The sequence below is a fragment of the Brachyhypopomus gauderio genome, chromosome 6, assembly GCF_052324685.1.
Source record: "Brachyhypopomus gauderio isolate BG-103 chromosome 6, BGAUD_0.2, whole genome shotgun sequence".
Classification (NCBI taxonomy): domain Eukaryota; kingdom Metazoa; phylum Chordata; class Actinopteri; order Gymnotiformes; family Hypopomidae; genus Brachyhypopomus; species Brachyhypopomus gauderio.
The window spans coordinates 28,867,768-28,888,103 of record NC_135216.1 but is presented as its reverse complement, the minus strand read 5'-3'; the positions used below and the strand labels follow the sequence as shown (position 1 = coordinate 28,888,103).

At 42.5% G+C, this 20,336-nt stretch overlaps 1 protein-coding gene across 1 annotated transcript; it reads left to right on the top strand.

The window, feature by feature from the left end:
• Window positions 1–201: 201 nt before the first annotated feature.
• On the top strand, window positions 202–13,032 carry wbp11 (WW domain binding protein 11). The gene is made up of 12 exons (XM_077010290.1): window positions 202–369; window positions 1,049–1,133; window positions 1,248–1,279; window positions 1,408–1,501; window positions 1,763–1,959; window positions 2,551–2,684; window positions 3,079–3,209; window positions 3,708–3,896; window positions 5,479–5,592; window positions 5,948–6,223; window positions 11,850–12,035; window positions 12,205–13,032. Exons 2-12 carry the CDS (start codon window positions 1,070–1,072, stop codon window positions 12,822–12,824), a joined length of 2,037 nt encoding a protein of 678 aa, XP_076866405.1. The 5' UTR covers window positions 202–369; window positions 1,049–1,069; the 3' UTR covers window positions 12,825–13,032.
• Window positions 13,033–20,336: the final 7,304 nt, after the last annotated feature.

Here is a 20,336-nt window from a genome sequence, read left to right as displayed (position 1 = left end):
CAGTGTAAATCTAAAACAAAGTGCATATTATCTCTTCTGTTATTTCTTAAATACATTTCTATTACATACAGAAATGTATAATGCCAAATTTAAGTCTGTTAGGTCTGTTTGGTCTCTCTCGGTCACATCCTTAAAATGCCGTGTTCCACTCGACAGGTGGCGCTGTGGGCGCGACCGTCGCCGATAACCACAGAAGAAGAGCGTTATTTCCGCTCAGGGCGGTAAATATGGCGGAGTAACGCGAGTTGTTCCAGTCCGCTAGTTCATAACGCCGAGAATCCGGTTAAATAAACCCGATAAACCCGATAAACGCGCCTGGGTTAGTCCTCGGAGGGAGAACTGTCCCTCTCAGCTTTCTCAACAGTCCAGGTAGTTTAATTCAGCTGTGTGTGTGTGTGTGTTAGCATCGTTAGCATCAGAGCTAATGCTAATGCTAACAGAAACACAGAACCGGGTTATTTTAACACTAACTGGTTATGGTGGTTTATTTATTAGTGTTATATATTTATTGGGTTATTTTAACACTAACTGGTTATGGTGGTTTATTTATTAGTGTTATATATTTATTGGGTTATTTTAACACTAACTGGTTATGGTGGTTTATTTATTAGTGTTATATATTTATTGGGTTATTTTAACACTAACTGGTTATGGTGGTTTATTTATTAGTGTTATATATTTATTGGGTTATTTTAACACTAACTGGTTATGGTGGTTTATTAGTGTTATATATTTATTGGGTTATTTTAACACTAACTGGTTATGGTGGTTTATTTATTAGTGTTATATATTTATTGGGTTATTTTAACACTAACTGGTTATGGTGGTTTATTTATTAGTGTTATATATTTATTGGGTTATTTTAACACTAACTGGTTATGGTGGTTTATTAGTGTTATATATTTATTGGGTTATTTTAACACTAACTGGTTATGGTGGTTTATTAGTGTTATATATTTATTGGGTTATTTTGCATTGCTAATGCTGTCTGATCTGATTGAGTGTTTTTCCGTGAGTTGTGATGATGGAGGTTGTTCCATGTTTCCAGGTGAAGAGACAGTACTGAACCATGGGCCGAAGATCCACGTCCTCCACCAAGAGTGGGAAGTTCATGAACCCCACAGACCAGGCCCGTGAGTGTCAACCATGTCTGCACATCTGTATAAGCCATAATGACACGTGCCTTAAAATGATTAGTTTAAAAATACATTTTTTAATTATTGAAAAAAAAACATTTGTGTGTTTAGGGAAGGAGGCGAGGAAGCGAGAGCTGAAGAAGGTGAAGTAGCTCAACATATTAGAACAGCTGCAGAGCACAGTGATGAGGGCCAGAATTAGAGAGAGAGTGTGTGTGTGTGTGTGTGTGTGTGTGTGTGTGTGTGTGTGTGTGTGTGTGTGTGGCTGCAGAACAAGAAGCAGAGGATGATGGTAAGAGCAGCTGTTCTGAAGATGAAAGATCCCAGACAGATTATCAGAGACATGGAGAAACTGGATGAAATGGGTAAGAGCTGTGGGGGGCACGTGTGTGCGCACGTGTGTCTACATTTGTCTCTTGCACCTCTCCGTTTAAGAGCGTGTTTGTACGCACTTCAATTTCTATGTGAGTGCTGTGTATCTGTATCTCACTTTAATGGTGCATGTGAGGCTTAATTATATGTAATTCAGGGTTTAATTCCATGTGTCACAGTCAGTTCGATCAAACAGTCAATTCGGTTGTATGTGTACATGTGTACATCAGTTTAATTCTGCATCTTCTTCTCAGAGTTTAACCCAGTACAACAGCCATTGCTGAATGATAAAGTTTTGCGTGATAAGAGGAAGAAACTTCGTGAGACATTTGAGAGAATCGTGCGTCTGTACGAACGTGAAAATCCCGACACCTATAAGGAACTGCGCAAGCTGGAATTGGAATACGAGAGCAAACGTGGACAGCTCTCTCAGTACTTCGACTCAGTCAAGGTCTGTGTGTGTCGGGGTTAGTGTGAGTGTGTGCGTGCGTGCGAGCTCTCATACTCTGTGTGGATTCTGACTGTGGTGTTGAGTCAGTTCCTTAACACTGCTGTTCCAATTATTTGGCTTGTCTTCATTTACATTTTGCACATTTGACGCTCTTATCCAGGTTTATAGCTATGTGATGTTACAGAGGTGCCTATTGTACTGATGGCAGGATGGCATGCTTATTGGTGTAGAGTACTGAACCCCAGTTGCCCGTACAAGAGGCAATGCTAGCACCCCTTACACTGTGCACATTCAGTAGTTGACACCCCTTACACTGTGCACATTCAGCAGTTGACACCCCTTACACTGTGCACATTCAGTAGTTGAGTAGCCATCACATTCAGTATGGTTAGGGGTCTGATCCTGTGTTGATATCTGTACTACACTCTGTAGTTATTCATGGGCATGAAGCCTCCTGCATCAGTGAGAGTTCAGGGGTTTGTAGTAATATTGGGCTGCGGTTGGTATTCTCAGTTTTGTGTGGTATATTGGATTAGGGTTGGTATTCTGTTGAGTGGAGCTGTTCTGTGCGGTGTTGTGTGTGGTGTGTAGAACGCGGAGGCGGTGCAGGTGGACAGTATTCCGTTGCCAGAGATGCCTCACGCACCTTCCAGCGTGTTGATCCAGGACATCCCACTGCCGGGAGCCCAGCCACCCTCCATTCTCAAGAAGAGCTCAGCATTCAGGTAATAATGCACCTCTCATTTATCCCTAATATAAACCCAGATAACCAAATAACTAAATCTTAGCCTAATCTCTCACTTCACCTTAAACCAGGTAAGCCACACTAACCCTACCATCAGTAATCCCTAACCTAACCAAGGCAACTAAACTAAACCATTACACTTATCTACACAATTAACCATCTTCTTTCCTGAAGATCTGTGTATGTATCTAACTCCAATTCAAACCATCTCTGTGTAACTAACTGTAACTCCAGCCCTTTGTGTCTAGGTAATTAACTCTAACCTCAACTCTCTGAATTAATCACCAGCAGTAGTTGAAATCTGGTCATTCAGAAACATCTTGACCTGGTCATTCACCCCTAACGTCCTGTGTTAACACCCCTATGTTTCACAGTAAAGGTTCTGGATTGGTATCAGCAGCAGTTGCCGGGGTTCCTCGGTTACCGCCTGGACGCAAGCCCCCTGGACCCCCCCCTGGCCCCCCCCCACCTCGGATACTGCAGCTCTATGGCAACCGCAGGGCAGGTACATACGTACACACACACTTGCACACATCTCGGATACTACAAACCCCGACCTACAGTGGGTTGCAAAAGTATTCATACCCCTTGAACTTTTCCATATTTTGTCACATTACAACCACAAACATAAATATATTTCACTGGAATTTAATGTGAAAGACCAACACAAAGTGGTATACAATTGTGAAGTGGAAGGAAAATTATACATGAATCAACATTTTTTTTACAAATAAAAAACTGAAAAGTGCGATGTGCAAAATTTTCCTTCCACTTCACAATTGTATACCACTTTGTGTTGGTCTTTCACATTAAATTCCAGTGAAATATATTTGTTTGTGGTTGTAATGTGACAAAATATGGAAAAGTTCAAGGGGTATGAATACTTTTGCAACCCACTGTATTTGTATGGTGGAGGTGTGGTCTGTCTGATTTGTGTGGAGGTGCTACATGTCTGATTTGCGTGTGGCGTGTCTGATTTGCGTTGATGTTTCTGTGTGTGCAGAGGCAGACATGGCCGCTGAAGCGGAGCTGATGGACGTTGAGCCTGAGAGTGATAGTGGCACGGATGAAGATGACGAAGGTGCTCAGGAAGACAGTGAGTCGGACGAGGCCAGCGGTGGAGAGAGAGAAGACCTACAGGACAAGAGGACAGGGGAACATCATGATGACCGAGACGACGAGAGAGAGAGAGGTGAGAGAGGGACAGGGTATATGGAGTCAAATTAGGGTCTTTAATGGTGACGAAAAAATAATAATATCGCAAATATAAGATTAGCATTTTGCATTTTACGTTCCTAATTTGTTTCTGCAATACTTTCCCTCTTTTGCGTTTCTTTCTTTTTTTTGCGTTTCACATTTTATGTTGCTGCTTTTGTTTTGCAATACTTTCTCCCTTTTGCGTTTCTTTCTTTTGTTTGCGCGTCACTGCTTTTCTTTGCGTCTCGCATTTTACGTTCATAATTTTTTTTTGCGCTTCTCTCTTTTCTTTGCTCCGGTTTTACCCTCTGTGTGGGGGCGGGGAAAGAGGCGTGGCCAAGAGCGAAAGGCGTGCTGTGAATGTTCAGCGTCAGTTCAGCTTCCTTCCACTCGCTGAACTGAACTGCTGCTGCAGCACATCTGGTGTTAAAGGAAGAGAGAGGTCGGGTGTGTGCGAGGTGGTGGCGCATTTCAGGGCATTGTTTTTAATCGCTCAGGTTTTCAAAAGATCATTTCAAACCGACCTCAGTAAAATGTTAATAATAATAATAATAATAATATATATATTTTTAAACGAAGTTTTAAAAGGGCACTTTCGTTGATAAAGGGCAGAGTTGGTGGTGCTTTAGCACCTGATGTCTATGTCTGCAAGCATATACCTGTGGTCCAGCTGGGCGACCGTCTGCCATGATACCAGTAACTAAATTGCCGCGCTGTGTGACGGTTCAACTGATGACGCTGAACGTTCACAGCACGCCTTTCGCTCTTGGCCACGCCTCTTTCCCCGCCCCCACACAGAGGGTAAAACCGGAGCAAAGAAAAGAGAGAAGCGCAAAAAAAAATTATGAACGTAAAATGCGAGACGCAAAAAAAAGCAGTGACGCGCAAACAAAAGAAAGAAACGCAAAAGGGAGAAAGTATTGCAGAAACAAATTAGGAACGTAAAATGCAAAATGCTAATCTTATATTTGCCTTATTATTTTTTTTTCGTCACCATTAAAGTCCCTAATTTGACTCCATACAGGGTACCCGCGGGTCCTTAAAAAGTCTTAAAATGTCTTAAATTTAGTTTTCCATATTCAAGGCCTAAAAATGTCTTAATGTCTGGAATTTTATGAGGGGAGGCATTAAATTATTATAAGTGTGTGTTGTTCAGTTGTTCTGGCGCGATGTGAACTTTGCCGAATCTAGCGCTAGGACCATGCAGAAAATAACCGCTCCAGGGTCCTAGTGCTAGATTACTAGCGCTGGAGTATACGGCCTCAACAACGTCAACAATTTTCGTTCGCCAACCGCATCCCCCCCCCCCCCCCCCCCCCCCGTCAACGATGTGGAAAACACCTGCATCCCCAGTAATAGTATTATTTTTTCTTGTGAGAGGTATTAAAAAGGTCTTAAAAGTCATTGAATTTGAGATTTAAAAATGTGCAGATACCCTGGAGGGAAGAGAGAGGGAAGAGAGAGAGAGGTGAGAGGGGGAAGAGGGCAGACCTACAGGATGAGAGGGGCGCAGATTATGATGTTGTGTAGTACAGGTTGAGATTGACTGATTGGGTTATTTGTTTGTTTGTTGTTAGGGAGGACTGTGCGATTTGCTGATATGCCACTACCTGTAAAGAGGAGGAAGAAGAGAGTTGTGAAGAAGACGAAGGCGATCACTCCTTTACAGGCCATGATGCTGCGGATGGCAGGTACATATGGCACCCACATCATCAGATCACACCTGGGGACACGCTGGTCCGTGGTCACACCTTTTATCAAGCTGAAAACACTTTCAAAAATAATCTCTCTAAATAATCTGCAGTATAATGTCAGGTGTGTGTGTGTGTGTGTGTGTGTGTGTGTGTGTGTGTGTGTGTGTGTGTGTGTGTGTGTGTGTGTGTGTGTGTGTGTGTGCGTGCGTGCGTGCGTGCGTGCGTGCGTGCGTGCGTGCGTGCGTGCGTGCGTGCGTAGGGCTGTTTCAGTGGTCTGTGTGTGTAGGGCTGTTTCATTGGTCTGTGTGTGTGTAGGGCTCTTTCATTGGACTGTGTGTGTGTGTGTGTGTAGGACAGTCTGTCCCAGAGGAAGAGGAGGAGGAGGAAGAGGAGGAGTACACAGATTCTGAAGAGTCCGACAGTGAGGAACGAGTTGCCCCAGGCGACGCGCCGTCTGCCCAGTCGCTGCCTAGACTCCCCCCCCCATCTGCACCAGTGGGAGCGCAGCAACCACCGCCTCACTTACAGGCTCCACCAATCACAGGCCCTCCTCCTTTAGGGCCACCTCCAGCACCTCCAATGAGGCCCCCAGGCCCACCCTCAGGACCGCCTCCTGGCCCGCCTCCTGGTGAGTGACGGTATACTGCTTTGGTGCAGTGTCCAGGTAAAGAAATTTAGTCTGTAGTGGATTAAACCCAAATGTAAATTAGACCTTGTGTGTGTGTGTGGGGGGGGGGGGGGGGGGGGGTGGCGTGTATCATGACGGTAATGCAGGCATGAAAATCTGTCACCTTTCGGCGAAATTCGCCGTTTTGAAGTTGAAAAGGGTGACCTAGGTGAATCGTGTAGATCCGATGAGTTTTTTGTTGGGGGGGGGGGGGGTCGGGAGATTATATGTATATATTTTAATTATCATATTGACTTAATAAGCAAACAGAGCACTTCCGAAATCGGCCATTTCAATGACACAGTGGCCAGCAGTTTCCGCCCAGAACCTTCATAGAGTCCAAATTGCGTTTCAATCATACGAACGTTCTTCATTCATGTTATTCATTTACTGCTAAGCGGGACGAGAAGCAGGACCTAGTGCTACACCGGGGACAAGGCTGAAGAGCGTACATTTACCAGATCGTACATTTACCACTACATTTACCAGATCGTACATTTACCAGTGGATTTAATTGGGTTATTAATGGTTTCAATCGTTTTCATATTTTGCGGTAAAACAAAGTTACTGCCGTTCGCTACAGCGTTGAATACGATCAGAGCCACAAGCTCTTGTGATAAATAGGTAGATAGATAGAACCCTATTAAGTTCGCGTCAACCCCGTGTAGTTAACGGTGACATAAAATAAGAAACGAGATTTTTTTTCTAGTGTCTGTAGTTGTAACTGGTGAATCCAGGGACGGGTGAGGATAACATTCGCGCCAGGGCTGAAAACGTTGAAGATGAAGTTGTAAACTCTTGTCGTTTGAGTCTACCCTGTGCTTTAGCCCATGTTAGAAAATAAAAACACGTGAACCTGGTATTTTTACACTCATTTTCGCCGCTGATGTATTTATTGTTTCATTAAGACGTAATGGTTTTGACTGAGCCATCTGGAATGGCGAAAGCCGCTTCTCGCGTTTAAGGATCTGGCTTCATACATTGAATCCATTGACAAGACAGTCAAAAAAAAAAAAAAAGTTAATAGATTTTACTATATTTTATGGAGCCTGTAAAGTGACATCATGTAAAAAAATAATAACGCGTGGCCACGACTTATTAACGCGTGGGAGATACTAATGTCGCCTTTCACACGCGGCAACAAAGTTTTTTTTTTAACAGCAAAGCAAGCAGATCCCAGGGACGTTCGCGAACTGACTGCCCAAGGAAGGTAAACCTGGCTTTATATAAAGTAATACTTAATTATCTTGTTCGCACGCGTTAGTAAGTCGTGGCCACTCGTTATTATATTTTTTACATGATGTCACCTTACGGGCTCCGTAATATTTGGCATCACCTGTGCTGTATCCCCGTACACCAACACCCCCCCCCCCCCCCCCCGTTGCCGTCGCCGTATACCCATGACGTCACATGTCAACGCCCCGTCGCCGTATCCCCATGACGTCACATGCCCCGCCCCCCGGTCTTCTCACCTTTTTAACCCCTGACCCATTTTCATGCCTGGTAATGGGTGGTGTATGGTGTGTGTGTGTGTGTGTGTGAATCAATCAATCAAATTTTATTTATATAGCGCTTTTTACAACAGTTGTCACAAAGCAGCTTTACAAGTGCCGAGTCCTAGCCCCCAGTGAGCAAGCCAAGGGCGACAGTGGCAAGGAAAAACTCCCTAGTTTTTTTGCATGAGGAAGAAACCTTGAGAGGAACCAAGACTCAGGGGGGGGAACCCATCCTCTTCTGGCCGACACCGGTCACCATGACAACAACAATTTAGACAAAGAAATAAAGAAAAGGAAAATATGTAGTAATGTCCATCATGGTGTAGGCTCATCCGGTCAGGCAGTAGGTGGCTGGCACTGGATGGATCGCTTGTCTCTCCTCATCTCATTTTTCCTCGAGCAGGCGGGCAGCCATGTGGAGAAAATAAAACAGGGAAAATTAGCTCTGTATGAGGATAGATAAAATTAAACACATTTCTGGAGTGTGGCAGCAACTCCGGCATTAAGTTAAACTATTACAGCCTAGCTAAAAAGGCAGAACCAGAAGGTAACATAGGCTTGGGGGCATTCTGAGACAATGGCATCCATCCACTGCACTGTCAACAAACTTGAGTGACCACGAGCAGTGACAGGACGACAGCACCAGCGCCCCAGTCTACCATTAAACCCTTCGCCTGTGAACCCCTGGATCTGTACCTTTATCTAAGGGGGATATTAATTATCAAACGCTAAACCAAATAGGTGGATTTTCAACCTAGACTTAAAGATTGTGACTGTGCCAGTCCCGTATGCATTTTAGAAGGTTGTTCCAAAGCTGGGGGGACTTATAAGAAAAGGCTCTTCCCCCTGCTGTTACCTTATTAATTTGTGGAACTAATAAATGGCCAGCACCCTGTGATCTTATTTAGATTCCTATTTGAACATCCTGAATTGCAGTAGTCTAATCTAGAGCTAACAAAGGCGTGCACCAATTTTTCTGCATCATCCTGTGATAATGCATTTCTTAATTTGGCAATGTTGCGGAGATGTAGAAAAGCTATCCTAGTAGTATTATCTATGTATTTATCAAATGATAGGTCAGAGTCCAGTATAACGCCTAGGTTTTTGGCTACTGTGCCGGGTGTAATGGGGTAGTCTGCAAGATTAAGCATTAGATCTGGGATTTTTTATCTTGCGGCCTTAGGGCCCACAAGAAGAACTTCTGTTTTGTCCTCATTTAGTTGGAGGAAGTTTAGAGACATCCAGCATTTAATATCTCTTACACAGGCCTCAATTTTTCCTAAACTGAGTTTGTCATCATGTTTGGCCGATATGTAAAGTTGAGTGTCATCTGCATAGCAGTGAAAATTGACACCATGTTTGTTTATAACTGTGCCCAATGGTAGCATATATAATGTAAATAATAGTGGTCCTAGAATGGAGCCTTGCGGGACCCCATATTTAACTATTGTAAGTTTGGATGGAATATTATTGAGCTCTACAAACTGATGGCGATTTGTCAAGTAAGAGTAAAACCATGAAAGGGCTGTGCCTGAGACTCCAACCCAGCATTCTAACCGCTTTAGCAAGATCCTATAATCAATTGTGTCAAAAGCTGTACTAAGATCGAGAAGCACTAACAGTGATACATAGCCTTGATCTGATGCAAGGAGGAGATCATTTGTTACTTTGACTAATGCTGTTTCAGTACTGTGATGGGGCCTAAAGCCAGATTGGAACTTTTCAAATATGTGATTCCTATGCAGATATAGGCATAATTGCTGGGCAACAGCTTTTTCTATGATCTTAGGTATAAATGATGTGTTTGAAATGGGTCTATAATTAGATAGCACAGTCGGATCAAGTAGGGATGCACCGAAATGAAAATTCTTAGCCAAAACCGAAAACCGAAAATGAGGAAACCAAGGCCGAAAGCCGAAAACCGAAACACCGAAATACATTATGCCAATTATTAGTAACATTGGATTTATGGCTAACCTCACTAAAATCAAGGCATTGCTATTAAAAGAATAAATCAACTACAAAATTTGATTTGAAAATATTTAGCACTGACATTACAGTAATGCATATTATAAAGTAAAATTAGTGGTGGGCCGTTAACAGCGATACCGCTGACAACGGCCGACCACTAATTAAATTAAACTCGCTTGCAGACCGTTTTTATCTGAGAGGATAAATATATGTATTTTATACGAGTTAAATTTAATTATAACTGACTGGCCTGAAAGATAAATATAAATTCTCTCATAAAAACGTGACGTGAGTTGCAACAACATTAAACAGCTCAGGTAAACACACTTCTGAGAAATGTCGTCTGCTCGGCAAAACATAACGGGGCTCAATGTGCTCTATTAGCCTACGAAATCCCTACGACAGAGAACGGCTGATCGTATAAGGCAACGAGTTCCATAATTTTTGGTGTAACGTCCTTTTGCCTTGGCGCCATCACTGGAAACTTTTTTGCTAGCTTTATCCAAATAAGCGCGTGCAGGTGGCGATTTTTGCTTGCGTCATCACAGCACACTGTTTCGGCCGTGTTGTTTCGGTGATGAAAGTATTTCGGCCGAAAACCGAAAATGCAAATTTAAGCCATTTCGGCCGAAAATTTTCGGTGGCCGAATTTTCGGTGCATCCCTAGGATCAAGATTTGGTTTCTTGATCAGAGGTTTAATAATTGCTAATTTACATGGTTTGGGCATGTGACCTATTGTAATGGAAGAGTTAACTATAGTTAGAAGAGGTTCAGTTACAGCTGGTAATACCTCTTTTAGGGAACTTTGAGGGAACCGAGTCTAGAGTGCAGAATTATTTTCTCTAATTCTGATTTTGGGAGTGGATGAAAAGCATCAAGTTTTTCTCCCGGTATGTAATTTAAATCAATATCAACCAAACCAGATGACATGCCAGTTGTATTGCTAATAAAAGGTTTTATATTTTTTCTAATATTCTCTGTTTTATTATCAAAGAAATCTATAAATACATTACTAGTGAGGTTTACTGCAATCTGAGGTTCTGTGCCTGCTTGATTTTTTGTAAGTTTAGAAATAGTATTAAAAAGAAATCTAGGATTGTTTTTATTTTTCTGTATCAGTGAGGCTAAGTATGCTGAGCGTGCTTTAGTGAGTGCCCGTTTGTAGTCAATAATGCTATCCTTCCAGGCACAGTAGAATACTTCCAACTTAGTAGATCGTATAACTGTATCTCACTGTAATGGTGTGTGTGTGTATATATATATAACTGTATCACACTGTTATGGTGTGTGTGTGTGTATATATAACTGTATCACACTGTTATGGTGTGTGTGTGTATATATAACTGTATCTCACTGTAATGGTGTGTGTGGGGGTGTGTGGGTGGGTGTGTGTGTGTGTATATATAACTATCACACTGTTATGGTGTGTGTGTGTGTGTATAACTGTATCACACTGTTATGGTGTGTGTGTGTGTATAACTGTATCACACTGTTATGGTGTGTGTGTGTGTATATATAACTGTATCACACTGTTATGGTGTGTGTGTGTGTGTATATATAACTGTATCTCACTGTAATGGTGTGTGTGGGGGTGTGTGGGTGGGTGTGTGTGTGTGTGTATATATAACTATCACACTGTTATGGTGTGTGTGTGTATAACTGTATCACACTGTTATGGTGTGTGTGTGTGTGTGTGTGTGTGTGTATAACTGTATCACACTGTTATGGTGTGTGTATATATAACTGTATCACACTGTTATGGTGTGTGTGTGTATATATAACTGTATCACACTGTTATGGTGTGTGTGTGTGTGTGTGTGTGTATATATAACTGTATCACACTGTTATGGTGTGTGTGTGTGTGTGTGTGTGTGTGTGTATATATAACTGTATCACACTGTTATGGTGTGTTTTAGGTGCTCCACTCTTCTTGAGGTGGTGTATGGTGTAATGGGTGGTGTATGGTGTAATGGGTGGTGTATGGTGTAATGGGTGGTGTATGGTGTAATGGGTGGTGTATGGTGTAATGGGTGTGGTGTGTTGTAGGTGCTCCACCCTTCTTGAGGTGGTGTATGGTGTAATGGGTGGTGTATGGTGTAATGGGTGTGGTGTGTTTTAGGTGCTCCACCCTTCTTGAGGCCTCCTGCTATACCAGGTGCCCTGAGGGGACCAATGCCGCGTATGCTGCCCCCAGGACCGCCCCCAGGACGTCCCCCAGGCCCGCCCCCGGGCCCGCCCCCGGGCATGCCACCTGGTCCCCCCCCAAGAGGACCACCACCAAGACTACCCCCCCCTGCCCCCCCAGGTATGTGTGTGATGTGTAAATAGGGATGACGAAGACAGTGGGTGTGGTAATGTAATCAGGATGTATGGCCCATCAATTATACAAGAGACAAATAGCTGAATGTTGTGTGTACTTGTGTGTGTGTGTGTGTGTGTGAGAGAGAAACTTACTGTTGTGTTTGCCTCCGTAGGGATTCCTCCACCACCTCCTCGTGCTGTCCCACCTCGAATGGCTCCGCCCTTATCTATGTTCCCGCCTCCTCTCAACCCCAATGTTCTGAGTGCCCCTCCCAACATAGTTCCCCGCCAGAAAGCCCCGCCCAGCAGCTCCAGTGATGGGTCCACTGCTGCCGGGCTGCCTCCCCCCTCCCTCCCTCTGACCATGCGGGCCTCTGGCCTGCAGATGCCGCCCCCTCCTGGCACCGCTCCTGCCAACCCCCCAGGACACAGCCACACCATAGAGAAGCGCGCCAACATCACCAGTGTCCCCGCCCTCTCCAGTGCAGTGGGCCAATCAGGCACCGCCACAATCTCCGCTAAACCGCAGATCATCAACCCCAAAGCCGAGGTCACGCGCTTCGTCCCTACGGCCCTGCGTGTGCGCAGAGACCGCGCTGGCCAGCAGGGGGCAGTGGCTGGGGTGGTGACAGAAAAAGGAGGAAGGAGGGAGGAGGAGAGAGGAGGGCAGAGCCAGAAATCACAGGCCACTACAAACCCCGCCCACACAGGATCCAGCTCCGCCCCCCCCAGTATGAAAACCAAGGACCAGGTGTATGAAGCTTTCATGAGGGAGATGGAGGGGCTGCTCTGAGCGGGTTAGATGTTTTTGTAGAAAGTGTCCAGTGCTTCAGTCATTGTATTTGCAGTCTTATCTGGTTCAGCCGTTACCAGGATTCCAAACAGCGTTTTTATATTAAGTTAGTTTGGCTGTTTTACGTCAGATGTTATGGGAGAGCAGTGGGAGGAGTTATGTGGTGAATGTTTGTCAGAACCTTGAATAAACGGAGCTCATTCTCTCATCTCAAAGCTTTAGCTGTACTTTATTGGGGGGGGGGTGAATCCTGTTATGTACAAACAGTAGTAATGCACTTTTTGTGATGTGATTTTCTAGATTACCAGAAACTAACCCTTATCTGGAGACTCCAACTCTAACCCAGATTACTAAAGCCCAACCCAGATTACCAGATACTTAATCTAACATGTCATTAAGCTGCGAAGAGAATGGCCCATGTGCCGAGAACTTGCATATGGAAGAAAACTGGAAAAAGACAAACAAGTGGTGACATTGGTCACAATACAGAACTGAATCCCTAAAGACCAAATCTGTCTGATAAAATTAGTAACCGGTTTAAAAGCCATGGTCTTGTGGCCAAATCTCTCACACCATCTAAATATCAAACAGTGAAAAATAAGTGCAGTCAGTAGTGATGTCATTGTGTGAGATCCTCGAAAATAAACAGATCTCCATTGGTCCATTTTGCTACATTCTATAATCAGATAATTGAAGTGATTTTTTTGTGCTGTGTAACTTTCACAGGTGAGACTTATACACATGGGAATCTGTTATAAGGCTGTTTGATATTATAGATTGCTTTATATATATATATATATATATATATAGTGTTTGTAATACCTTCATATTAGAAGTCATTGTAAACATGTTTGAGGATAACCGTGGATGTTCTGGAGGTGTTAATATCTTATAGGTTCAGCAGAAAGGCAGTGCCAGTCTCTCTGGTAGAGGCAGTCGTGTTGCTACACACCAATCACACTATACAGTGGGGAAAATAAGTATTTAGTCAGTCACCAATTGTGCAAGTTCTTCCACTTAAAAAGATGAGAGGACGGTAATTGACATCATACGTAGACCTCAACTATGAGAGACAAAATGTGAAAAAAAAATTGAGAAAAGCATTTTGTCTGACTTTTAAAGAATTTATTTGCAAATAATGGTGGAAAATAAGTATTTGGTCAATAACAAAAGTTCCTCTCAATACTTTGTTGTATATCCACTGTTGGCAATGACAGAGGTCAACAGTGGATATACAAAGGACACTTTCTCCAAAGGTTTTCGATGGGGTTGAGATCGGGAGACTGGCTAGGCCACTCCAGGACTTTGAAATGTTTCTTACGAAGCCACTCCTTTGTTGCCCTGGCAGTGTGCTTGGGATCATTGTCATGCTGAAAGACCCAGCCACGTTTCATCTTCATTGCCCTTGCTGATGGAAGGAGGTTTGCACCCAAAATCTCACAATACATGGCCCCATTCATTCTTTCATGTACACGGACCAGTCGTCCTGGTCCCTTTGCAGAGAAACAGCCCCAAAGCATGATGTTGCCACCCCCATGCTTGACAGTTGGTATGGTGTTCTTTGGATGCAACTCAGCATTCACTGTCCTCCAAACACGATGAGTTGTGTTTTTACCAAATAGTTCTACTTTGGTTTCATCTGACCATATGACATTCTCCCAATACTCTTCTGGAACATCCAAATGCTCTCTAGCAAACTTCAGACGTGCCTGGATATGGACTGGCTTAAGCAGGGGGACACGTCTGGCACTGCAAGATCTGAGTCCCTGGCGTCGTAGTGTGTTGCTGATGGTAGCCTTTGTAACGCTGGTCCCAGCTTTCTGCAGGTCATTCACTAGATCCCCCCCTTGTGGTTCTGGGATTTTTCCTCACCGTTCTTGTGATCATTTTGACCCCACGGGCTGAGATCTTGCGTGTAGCCCCAGATCGAGGGAGATTAGTAGTGGTCTTGTAGGTCTTCCATTTTCTGATTATTGCTCCCACAGTAGATTTCTTCACACCAAGCTGCTTGCCTATTGCAGATTCAGTCTTCCCAGCCTGGTGCAGGTCTACAATTCGGTTTCTGATGTCCTCCGACAGCTTTTGTCTTCACCATAGTGGAGTTTGGGGTGTGACTGTTTGAGGTTGTGGGCAGGTGTCTTTTATACTATTAACGACTTCAAACAGGTGCCATTAATACAGGTAATGAGTGGGGGATAGAGGAGCCTCTTAAAAAAGAAGTTACAGGTCTGTGACAGCCAGAAATCTTGCTTGGGGACTTCCGGTATGGCGCAGACACAAGTAGCAGCCTAAGTTTGAGGCTCCCAGACGGTCTTATTCCCCCTCTAACAAATACTGAGTATTGAAGCCGAAAAGTGTACCTTATGTCATGGAAGGGGGACATAAAAGAAAGACAAGAGGAAATTTGCAACAAAACCTTAAGATGGACGATAAACCCTCGAATGAAAACGAAGAGGCTGGCGACGACGCTAGCAACCCTACCGGACACGAAGCTATGGAGGCTATTCAAGCTAATATCATTAGCGAGATACAGGGGATCCGTTCGGACATGAAAAAAGCTTGGTGAAGTGGTGGGACTGTTGAAAAAGGAACTGGTGGACTTTAGAGAGTCAACCAGAAGCTGAACTTTATCGGATCTGATCTGAAAGAAATAACTGGCAGAGTTGAGGAGACGGAGCGGCGAATAGCTGAAATGGAAGAGTGGAGCGCCGAAGCTAAGCAGGTACTCTCTCATGTTTTAGAGCTCCAAGAGAATACTCAAGCGCAGCTAACAGAGCTGGAGGCGCGTTCACGCAGAAATAACATACGGATACACGGAATTGAGGAGGGAGCAGAGGGAGATAATATGGAGGAATTTCTAAAAAAATTTATCACAACAGAGTTATCTTCTCCCAACGCTACCCTCGACATACAGCGCTGCCACCGATCCCTTGGACCTAGACCACCACAAGGCTCTAACCCAAGGTCTATAGTGATCTGTTTCCAGGAGTATAAAACAAAAGAAATGGTTCTTCGATCTGCCTGGAAAAAGAAAGAGATACACCACAGAGGCAAAAGAGTGTTTTTTGAGCAAGATTACCCTCCCGAAATACTCAGGAAAAGAAAGGCATTTTCCACAATTAGAAAAGCGCTTAAAGAAAAGGGACTCCGCTTCCAGACGCTTTACCCGGCGAAACTCAGGGTCTTTTTTGACAACGGGCCAGTTATCTACAACAGCGCACCAGAGGCGAGAGAGGATTTGAAGAGTAGGGGAATGGACTCCCTGGATGCGGAGCCCCCAGAGCGAGGTACTCTTACGACGAGAATGACACAACTTTCATGGGAAGCTGCGGGCGGAACATCACGTTGACACCGCGAAGCCCGTCTGAAGCACATTCGGGAGAAGTTAAAAGGATTTCGTCACTGCGGAGACACAACACAAAAACCCGCTAACACGACGGACTGATTGGTTTCCAAGAAAAGAAAAAAAGAGGAATAAAAGAAAAGTCCGGTAACAACAATAAGTAGCTCTTAAAAGATACGGAAAATTTCCTGTTGTAAGCTTAGAACCTTAAAACCGACCGTATGTCTGGTAATTGATATCCGCGTTCTATGTGCACAGTTCTGATCCCAAGTGATCAGAAACACCAGGTTGCACTAGGTAGGGCCCCTTTAGTTCTAAGGGCTTCCCTTCCTAACTTAGAAGTTGAGTTCACACTTCGAAGATGGAGGTCACCGTTGTTAAATATGACTGTTTGCAAGTTAAGTTTCCTTTTGTTTTTTGGGCAGATTCGTTGTTTAGGTTACCATGTGATATTTAAATATTTAGGTAAAGAGTTTTTCTTTTTTGAAGTGAAATGCAACATCAACAATATAAAGTAACTTCTCTCAATGTAAATGGGTTACATAACCCTATAAAAAGGAGCAAGGCCATATCTAAAATGAAAAAAGAAAAACAAGACATCATTTTCTGGCAAGAGACACATCTTTCAAATAGTGAACATGAGAAGCTGCGGAAAATGGGGTTTAAGAACCTATATTACTCTTCTTTTGGAAATAAACATACAAGGGGGGTAGCTATACTTATCTCAAACAGAATACATTTCCAGTTTTCCTCACAGATTACTGACAAAGAGGGGTGTTACATAATGGTTAAAGGATTTCTTGATCATAAAGAAGTTACACTGCTGAATGTATACAGACCACCAGGCAGTGATAAACGGCTGATTAAAAATATTTTTAACTCAATATCTTTGGAAACATCAGGGGTGCTGATATGCGGGGGTGATTGGAATATCCATTTGCACCCCTCATTAGATTCCTCAAGTAAAACAATAAAGATTAACCCTGCTGCAACATATATTAATAAATTGCTAAAAGAATCTGGCTTAGTAGATGTCTGGAGGGATTTCCATCCACGTGATAAACACTTTACTTTTTTTTCCCATGCACACTCTATCTACACAAGAATTGATTATTTTTTTATGTTTGATTCCGAGAGACACAGGATTCAGAGCTGTGATATAGGGGTAAGGGACATCTCTGACCATGCAGGTGTATATTTAACATTACATTTAGACAACAAACCCAAAGAGACCCTATGGAGACTTAACACCAGCCTTCTGAACGACCCTCTACTCTTAAAATATATAGAGAAAGAATTTGAAGAGAATATGATTAATAACAACAATGGAATGGTAGCGCCCAGCGTGTTGTGGGATGCTGCAAAAGCTGTTATTAGAGGCAAACTTATAATGTGGACAGCTCGCAGGAAAAAGGAAAAAGAAAAACAAATGAGAGACCTAACTAAAACATTAAAACACCTGGAAAGTAAACATATGATACATAATGAAATCCATGTTTTAAACCAGATTCAAAACACAAAGCAACTTCTAAATAATTTATATGAAAATCAAATGGAGCAGAAATTGAAACTAATTAAACAAAACTATTATGAGAATGGCCCAAAATTTAAGAAGTTATTGGCGTGGAGATTACGTAAGCAGCAAGCAGAGAGATTTATACGGAAAGTAAAAGATCCCCAGACTAACAAATTATGTGACAAAATGGAAGATATACAACACTCCTTTGAAAAGTATTACACAAAATTGTATGCCCAACCTATAGCAGCCGAATTACAAGACGTGTCACAGTTTTTGAGGTCTTTAGATCTACCATCAATAGGAACTGAACAAAATAGAATATTAACTCAGGAGATAACAGAGGAAGAAATAGGTAAAGCTATATCAAGACTGAAAACTAATAAAATGCCAGGTGCCGACGGTTACCCATCGGAATGGTATAAAACCTCTAGAAAGATAATAATACCGTTACTTAATGACTGCTTTAATTATGTTCTTAAGGGGGGAGAACCCCCTTTGTCTTGGAGACAAGCAGTGATCTCAGTAATACCCAAAACAGGCAAAGATAAAACAGAATGTGGTTCTTATAGGCCTATTTCTGTTCTTAACATAGATTACAGGTTATTTGCATCAATACTAGCAGCACGATTGGAAGATATCATCCCAGACCTGATAGATACAGATCAAACGGGTTTCGTAAAAAACAGACATACCCAGGACAATGTGAGACGTGCTCTTCATCTTATCGCCCATATGAGAAACAGCCAAGCTGAATCTTTGGCTCTTAGTCTGGACGCCGAGAAGGCGTTTGACTCAGTTCGATGGGAATATCTGTATTTAGTTCTCAAACGATTCGGTTTTGATAATCAAACGATTAATTGTCTGAAATGCCTATATTGCTCTCCAACAGCCAGAATTAAAATAAATGGGAATCTATCCAAAACAATATCTCTTGAAAGGGGATGTCGACAGGGATGCCCGCTTAGCCCCACACTTTTCGCCCTTTTTATCGAACCTTTAGCACAGGCAATTAGAGAGGATAAAGATATAACAGGCGTGTTGATTATGAATACAGAATATAAAATATGTCTTTATGCAGATGACATACTTTTGACCCTGACTAAACCGGAAGCAAGTTTACCTAAATTGTTGTCTCTGCTTAAAAGATTCGGAACATATTCAGGCTATAAACTAAATTTACATAAAACTCAAACTCTTACCTTTAACTATAACCCACAGGAAAAAGTTCACAAAAGGCAAATATCTAAATGGGAAAGTATCATAATTAAATACCTAGGTGTGCGAATACCTAAGGACCTATCTGGTATTTATTTGCATAATTATACCCCACTAACAGCTGAAATCAAAGCAGACTTACATCGTTGGTCATTATTACCAATGAATATGTCCAACCGAATAGATGTTATAAAAATGAATATATTACCTAGGCTGCTTTTTCTTTTTCAATCATTACCGGTGGAAATACCGCTCAAACAGTTTCATGAGTGGAAAAGAATGATCTCAACCTTTATTTGGGGAAAACAAAAACCAAGAATTAGGCTACAGACACTACAGTTACCCAGGGAACAGGGTGGAATGGCCTTACCCTGCTTAGAAGACTATTATAGAGCAGCACAGTTACGTTTTCTGGTATGTTGGTGTGATCCGGAACATGATGCAAAATGGAAGGATTTAGAACAAAGCCAATTGAATATACCCCTGCCATCTATACTAGGTGATAAAAACCTTTTAAAGAAATACCTGGATAAGGTTACCGGCTGGATGGCTGTCCCTCTAAATATTTGGTATAAAGAAATTAAAGATTCGAAATTTGAAAGGAATGCACGAAGTTTACGTTGGATAACATATGACACAGAATTCACACCAGCTAAATTGGACACCAGATTTAAATATTGGATGGATAAAGGCATAACTTCATACTGTACAATATTCGCCAAAAAAGATTTAAATACCTATCGACAACTTACAAAAAAATATAATTTAGAGAAACAGGATTTCTTTAGATATCTTCAATTGAGATCTTACTTTAACAAAAACATCAAAACGGTGGGAGAAAAAGGAATGACTTTAATTAAGATATTTATTGACTCATACAAAGGGAACACCAACCGAGGATTAATCTCAAGAATCTACTCATCTCTACAGCTGGAAAGGGGTCTCTCCACAATGTACGTTAAGTCAAGATGGGAGAAAGAAGCCAATATAAAGTTAGCTGAGGATGACTGGCTAAACATATGCAGGACAATGTCTACTACCTCTAGCTCAGGTCTTTGGAGAGAATTTACCTGGAAAAACACTTTAAGATGGTTTATAACCCCGAATATTAAAAAATTACAAAGTAACAATGAAATACATGGCCGGTGTTGGAGAATGTGTGGTAATATGTCTGCAGGTCATTTTCATATTTTCTGGGAATGTCCAAACATTTCCACTTACTGGGTAAAGGTGGTAAAGGAGATCAGAGCAATACTTAATTTTGAACTTGATTTTGATTTCAGTGTCATTTACTTGGGAAACATACCAGCTGGAGTGAGAAAACAGGATAGATACCTCTTACAAATTCTATTAGCAGGTAGTAAAAAAGCAATAACTAGGAGATGGCTAAGCACAGAATCCCCAACTCTCTCTGAGTGGGTAGAAATTATTCAGG